This window comes from Penaeus chinensis, chromosome 32, assembly GCF_019202785.1.
Source record: "Penaeus chinensis breed Huanghai No. 1 chromosome 32, ASM1920278v2, whole genome shotgun sequence".
NCBI lineage: Eukaryota > Metazoa > Arthropoda > Malacostraca > Decapoda > Penaeidae > Penaeus > Penaeus chinensis.
In genome coordinates this window covers 6,925,080-6,932,579 of record NC_061850.1, presented here as the reverse complement: position 1 = coordinate 6,932,579, position 7,500 = coordinate 6,925,080, and the positions used below count along the sequence as shown (strand labels likewise).

General features: G+C 41.1%; 1 protein-coding gene across 1 annotated transcript in view; it reads left to right on the top strand.

Annotated features, from left to right (window-relative positions):
• Positions 1 to 7,500, top strand: part of LOC125042415 — a 42,100-nt gene that overhangs the window by 12,924 nt on the left and 21,676 nt on the right. Inside the window, exons 5-8 of the mRNA XM_047638047.1 lie at positions 38 to 458; positions 1,832 to 2,451; positions 3,879 to 4,026; positions 7,184 to 7,390. Of these exons, the coding sequence (XP_047494003.1) occupies positions 38 to 458; positions 1,832 to 2,451; positions 3,879 to 4,026; positions 7,184 to 7,390 (1,396 nt within the window). The remainder of the gene's footprint in view (positions 1 to 37; positions 459 to 1,831; positions 2,452 to 3,878; positions 4,027 to 7,183; positions 7,391 to 7,500) is intronic.

Sequence of the window (7,500 nt, the reverse complement as noted above, 5' to 3'; positions counted from 1 at the left end):
CCTTCCCCCCTCTCCCCTCTTCACCCCCCCCCCCCAGGACCTCGGGCGCCCCCTGGGTCTCAGTCGCCACGAGTTCGACAATCGCATCCAGCATCCCTCGTCCGAATACACTGACGACCACCACGACGACGACGACGACGACGAGGACGACGACTACAAATACGACTACGATGACCACGACTTCGACGAGCCGCTGTCTTACGTGTATGACCAGTACGCGGACTTCGAGGCGGGTCGTTTGCCTCCTACATATCCCTGGACCGTGGATGAGGATTATTACTTCGGTGGAGGAAGAGACGATGTGAGGAGTGAAATGAAGGAGATGATGGCGGGGAAGGAGCAGACGGAGAAGGAGGAGGACAAGCAGGAAGGAGAGAGGGAGAGGCTGCATCAACACGCGACTGACGACGAAGACCTGGTCGAAGGCTCAGGCGTCGGTTCGGACACCGGCGGCTTCGGTGGGTGGCCATATTTGTTTTTCTCTTTTTTTCTTTTTTGATTTTTGATTTATCCTTTTTTTATAAGTTTTGTCATTTTTTTTCTTCAATTTCCTGCTTATATTATTTTTTGTTTTCCATTTAAGCATTTTTTTATCTTTTTTTTTATCTGGTGTTTATCTCTTTTTCTTCCGCTCTGGTTTGTTTTATATCGCTTTCTTGTTCCTTTTCTCATTTCTTTTATCGTGTTTTTCACATGTCGTATTTTTTCTTAATATTTCTTTTTCTTTCTTTCCTTTAAAGTCTCCTTCTCGTTTCTCTTCTCATTCCTTTTATTTTTTATCTTTATCTTCCTTTCCCATTACTTGTTAATAGTTTGAAAAAAAACAAAAAAACTAACATATAAAAGTAATTATATTTATTGATAAAACCAAAAATGATTAAAATAATTTTATCTTCATATTGGTAAAAAAAAAAAAAAAAAAAAAAAAAAAAAAAAAAAAAAAATATTCGACTCCTTTCGCCCTTTTACTCCACGTAAAAGTAAAGGTTATAAGATATAAAACGGAAAATATATAAGCCTCGTCCACCCCAAGATAAAAAGTTGTGAAACATGATCTCTAGAACACCTCGCAACTGTCTTAGAAATATTCCTCACCTAAGTATATACATACACACACACACACACACACACACACACACAGACACAGACACACACACACACACACATACACATATATATATTCAGATACTTTATCTAATAAAGATCGCGCGACTGCCTCACGGAAATCTAACGACACGACAGTCCTCTAAAACGATATTGTCTTGTCCTCAAAGTTTTCCTCGACTGTTGCGCGACTGTTTCGATTGTTGCGCAACAGATGAGATTGATTGTCGCGCGACTGTTTGTAGCCTGCATTTTTTGATGTGTACGAAGCATTAACCTAAGTTTATCGTGATACGTATTCCTTATGGATATTCATTTGTGGTACAGTGGTATTTACTTGTAAAGATTACACGAGATATTCTTCATTGCCTAAAGCCTATGTTGTATATATAGAATTTTGAGTTCCCTGTGGGTAGAGCTTCCACGTGAAATACAATACGTACAGCCAGATTAGTTTCGTAAAGTAATAAAGAGCGGCTTGGCTACTGCTTATCTCGTATATTACTGTGGATATTAATCCTTCAAAGTAAGGGATGCGGCTCATATTCAAAGGGTCGCCAAAATATCACCATAATGATAATAATTATGCTAGTAATAATAATAATAATAATAAAATAATAATACGATGGAATGTACATAATGGGTAGTGAAAGCAGTGTACAAAATTAATCCCGGTCCATAAGGAATTCCGTTACAGAAACCCAGAATAATTTCCTCTTTTCCGCAGTGTTGACTTGGTCAGTTTGGTCAGGGTGCTCCACGTCATGCGATGGCGGTGTCCGAATCCGTTCGCACAGGTGTGTTCCTAACCAACCCTACCTGAACGAGTGCGTCGCGTCAGGCATCGAGACGCAAGAGCAACGAGCGTGCAATCTGCAACCATGCCCGCCCACACTTCCTCCCTCCACCACTACGACCACTACTACTACAACTACAACCACTACTACTACCACCCCACCACCTCCCCGCCCTCCACCTCCACCTCCAGCCGTAGCCAGAGCCGAAGAACGGATCCAGACAATCCATCATGGCGGTGACACGACTGCATTCGCACCCGTTTCCGCGACTTCGTCCACCACCACCAGCACCCTCACATCTCCGCCCGTACAGGCACCAGTGACCGCCCCTCAGCAGCCGCCCTTACTAGTCCTCCCCGTGACATCCACGCCCAAAACGCGGGTCGTAATGCACCCGGTATATCCTACGACCGTCGTGGGAGGGGATGTAGAGGGCGACAACGAACCGTACTTCAATTCGACCCACCGATTCGTACCGGATAACAAACCGTATAAACCACTGAAGCCAGATTACTTGCCTCATATCAGTAATTCCGTTTGGCCTGCGGAGGTAAGTGGACGCTGCTCCTCTCTCTCTCTCTCTCTCTGTGTGTGTGTGTGTGTGTGTGTGTGTGTGTGTGTGTGTGTGTGTGTGTGTGTGTGTGTGTGTGTGTGTGTGTGTGTGTGTGTGTGTGTGTTTTATCCATCATTGATATAATTGTCATCATATCAAAATAACTTCTGCAGTAATCTTAGATATAGATTGTTTCTAATTTCCTTTCCTATTAAGCTATACTGTCTTGTCATAATAATCATCAATTCTACAACTTTAGTATTTCCGGTCAATTATAATATATATATATAAATATATATATATATATATATATATATATATATATATATATATATATATATATATATATATATCTAACTTTCACTTCTCTTTCTTTACTTCCCAATTTCTCCTTTTTCTTTCTTTCCCTCCTATTCTCTTCCTCCTTCCTCCCACTTCTTTTTGTGTCGCTCTTCCTATCTCTTTTCCTCGCTCTCGTTCTTCACTTTCTCTCTCACACCCCCTATTTCTTCTTCTATTTCCCCTTTCCCTGCCATTTTCTATCTCGTCATCGTTCCATTCCTCCTCTTTTTGTCTCACTTTTCCTATCTCCCCTTTCGCTCTTTCTATCTCTCTTTCTCTCTACCTCTTTTACTATTTACTCTTTCTCACTCTTTCTATCTCTCTCCCTCTTTTCCTTTCATTCTCACTCTTCTTATCTCTCTTACCTTCTACCTTTCTCCCTTCTTTCTTTCTCTCTCTCTCTCTCTCTCTCTCTCTCTCTCTCTCTCTCTCTCTCTCTCTCTCTCTCTCTCTCTCTCTCTCTCTCTCTCTCTCTCTCTCTCTCTCTCTCTCTCTCTCTCTCTCTCTCTCTCTTCCTATCTCTCTCTTCCTATCTCTCTCTCTCTCTCTCTCTTCCTATATCTCTCTCTCTCTCTCTCTTCCTATCTCTCTCTCCCTCTCTTCCTATCTCTCTCTCTCTCTTCCTATCTCTCTCTCTCTCTTCCTATCTCTCTCTCTCTCTTCCTATCTCTCTCTCTCTATCTCTTCCTATCTTTCTCTCTCTCTCTCTCTCTCCCTATCTTTCTCTCTCTCTCTCTCTCTCTCTCTCTCTCTCTCTCTCTCTCTCTCTCTCTCTCTCTCTCTCTCTCTCTCTCTCTCTCTCTCTCTCTCTCTCCCTATCTCTCTCTCTCTCTCTCTCTCTCTCTCTCTCTCTCTCTCTCTCTCTCTCTCTCTCTCTCCCTATCTCTCCCTCTCTCTCTTCCTATCTCTATCTCTCTTCCCATCTCCCTCTCTTCCTATCTCTCTCGCTCCCTCTCTTCCAATCTCTCTCTCTCTCTCTCTCTCTCTCTCTCTCTCTCTCTCTCTCTCTCTCTCTCTCTCTCTCTCTCTCTCTCTCTCTCTCTTTATCTCCCTATCTCTCCCTCTCTCCCTCTCTTCCTCAGACGACGGTTGAGCGTGGTATGAACGAGGTACTGCCACGGGGAGTCGATCATGGTCCGACCATCAAGAGGACTTCCTGGAACCACAAATGGAGTTATTACCATCAGTACCACCAACAGCATCGCATGAGACACCATCACGCTACCAAACGTAAGATTAGTGTGCTTGTGTGTGCGTCTGTGTGCGTTTGTGTGTGTGTGTGTGTACCTTGGTTTCTCTTCTTTGTGTATCTTTTTGTTTTCGTTCGGTCTGTTCATTTTATTGTTTTCTTTTCCTCTCTTGTGTGTGAGTATGCACATAAGGTGCTCAAACAAGACCGAACTTTAACTCTAAAGTTTTTTTATTGCTCATTTTACAACATTTTAAGCACCACCCACTTCTAGAGGTTGGTTAGAAAAAAAAACATAAATGCTACTTGCCCCGTTCTGCTATGAAATCGTAGTCTCCGAGCTTCACCTGCTGATGTGAGCGTTTTACACATTTTCGTTGGATTAATATCGCGGCGCGGTCTTTGCACCGAAGCGTCATATGTGATTATTTTCTGTCCATTTCCTGGCAAGATCTTGGAATGATGCCCCCTTTAACAACAACGTCTCGGGCAGGTACGCGACCATTTCCACGAATCACGGTAAAAATGCTCTCGAAATTGTCGTTGTCATTGTCTTCGACTGAAGTGGAAGGTCGTCCAGGCCCTCTTAACAACGCTCAAACGACTCATAGCATTACTGGTCTCGCACGGTCGTCCTGTACGCTTGGTCAGGGAATTGAGCTGTCTGAAGTTTGTTGCAAAATTAATTTCACATACTCGTAGGTCTTTCAGCCCTTGTATTGGCACTTTGTCACTTATTCAGCGAACAGAGTTGCACGCTGTCACTTCAGAACTTTCGTTCGGCGTCTAATGCTCATAGCGGAATGGCGCAAGGGGCAGTCTCTATTAAAGTCAGCCGCTTGAATGAAACAGTGCCTTGCAAAATGAGCAATGAGGTCTTTATAGTTAGTTTTTATCACGCTGCGTATATATATTTATAAGCATGTATGTATATAAATATATATATATATTTTTTTTTATTATATATATGTGTGTGTGTGTGTGTGTGTGTGCATACATTTATATATATACACATATATGTGTGTGTATATATTTATATTTATACATGTGTATGTGTATATATACATTTATATATACATATATGTATATATCATAAATATATATATAAATATATATATATATATATGTGTGTGTGTGTGTGTGTGTGTGTGTCTGTGTGTGTTCATTAGTATGTGCGTACGCCCGTATGTATGCATGGATGTATGAAAGCTTCTATTTGTATAAGTATGTATCTATGCATGCCTATAATGTAATTTCTCCTTATATATCAACAACGAAACTTCCCCAGACAAACTACCTAATCTTTCATCACTTTCTTTGCCAAATGACTGGGTTAGAGACCACAAGTTCGAGCTTGTGTTTGTTAAAGAGATGGCAACGTATTTATACTTGCATTTACACAATTGTTATCAAAGCGATTGATAGTTTTTTCACAGAGAATAGATAGAGAGTCAATGGATAGCAACTTGATTGTTAATTAAATCAGTCCTATCCACAAATTGTGCCGTCACTCACTCTAAAACATAAAAATGAATAAATAAATAAGGGGATAGGAAGGAGGAGAGGGGAATAGGTGGGAGAGGGAATAGAGTGGGGGGGGAAGGGGAAGGAGGATATTTATTTAAAATCCTCATTCGTTTTTTATTTAATATTTTATTCTGGACACACTGACAAGTCCAGATATTGAATGTTGCAGAAAAAATACTCGTTGATTGCAGTGTCTGATTTAATTAAGGTCATATACGGAAAAAAATGTCTTTTCCTATTATAAAGAAGTTGTATATATCTAATCATGTTATTGGTTTTATCAGACATTCGATTGATAAATTTATTTTTTGTGAAATTTCATGAATAAAAAATGGGAAAGATTAAAACCTTTATAAAAAAAGGTGAAGATTTATATTAATGCCTGTCAACGAAATGTAATCAGATTAAAAAAAAAAAAAAAAAAATTGTATCCCATGTAATGATTCTTCTTTTTTAAGAGCAAAAGAAGCTAAGCAACCATTTTTTTCCCCTTGGTATTGTAATAATATCAAATATATATATTACTTCTTAACCGTCTGTCAGTGTGTGTGTGAAAGAAAGGAAGACAGGCAGACAGACAGACAGGCAGGCAGGCAGAGAGACTAACTGACAGGCTGATAGATAGATAGATTGATAGACAGGCAGGCAGAGAGACTATCTGACAGGCTGATAGATAGATTGATAGACAGGCAGGCAGAGAGACTAACTGACAGGCTGACAGATAGATTGATAGACAGGCAGGCAGAGAGACTAACTGACAGGCTGATAGATAGATAGATTGATAGACAGGCAGGCAGAGAGACTATCTGACAGGCTGATAGATAGATTGATAGACAGGCAGGCAGAGAGACTAACTGACAGGCTGACAGATAGATTGATAGACAGGCAGGCAGAGAGACTAACTGACAGGCTGATAGATAGATAGACAGGTAGGCAAGCAGGCAATCAGGCAGGCAGACAGATAGACTGAGAGATAGACATATGAATAGACAAACAAATAGAGAGAGATGAATGGAAAAGAGAAGAGAAAGAGATAGAAAGAGAGAAGAAAGAAAATATGAGAAAGGTAAATAAATAGACATAACCCAATAAACAAAGAAAAACAGAGAAGCAAATTAATGTAAAAAAAAAAAAAACTTTTTCTAACTAAAAATAAGAAAATACTTTTTCTGACCCCCCCCCCCCCTTCACTCCCAACCTTCCCACCACTCACCGATAAAGAGAAAAGCAAAATGATTAAAAAAGAAAAAAGAAAAAAAAGAAATACAGATGAAAATATGAATGCACTCCCCCCCCCCCCTTCCTCAAAAATTAGACAAATAAAATCAAAATCAAAGTAAAATCAAAATTACCCCCTTCGCCCTCAGCTTATCAACCAGAAATAAATGTAAAATAAAATGATGATAATAATGGTGATAATAAAATACACAGTGAAAAAATAATAGAAATGCCATTTCTTACTACCCTTCAGCCTCACCTTCTCTCACCCACAAATAAACATAAAACAAAATAATAATAATAATAATAATAATAATAATAATAAAAGGAAAATACCCTTTTTATACCCCCCTTCACCCTCTCCCCCACAAATAAACAAAACAAAATAATAATAATAATAATAATAAAAGGAAAATACCCTTTTTATACCCCCCTTCACCCTCTCGCCCACAGACACGCAGCATCGAGACGAATGCGCGGGCGGCTGCCTCAACCACGGGCTGTGTGGCCACGGGGGCGTGTGTCACTGCGCCCGCGGGTGGCAAGGGCGGCGCTGTGAGGTGGCGGACTGTGGCCCAGGCTGCATGAACGGAGGGCTGTGTGTCGCCCCGGATACGTGCCGCTGCCCGCCGGGGTACACGGGCTCTCACTGCCAGGATGGTAAGGAGGGGGGAGAGGAGGAGAGGGGGAGGGGGATAGGGGAAGGAGGAGGAGAGGGAGAGGGGGATGAGGATAAGGATGGTAAGGATAGGGGAAGGAGGAGGAGAGGG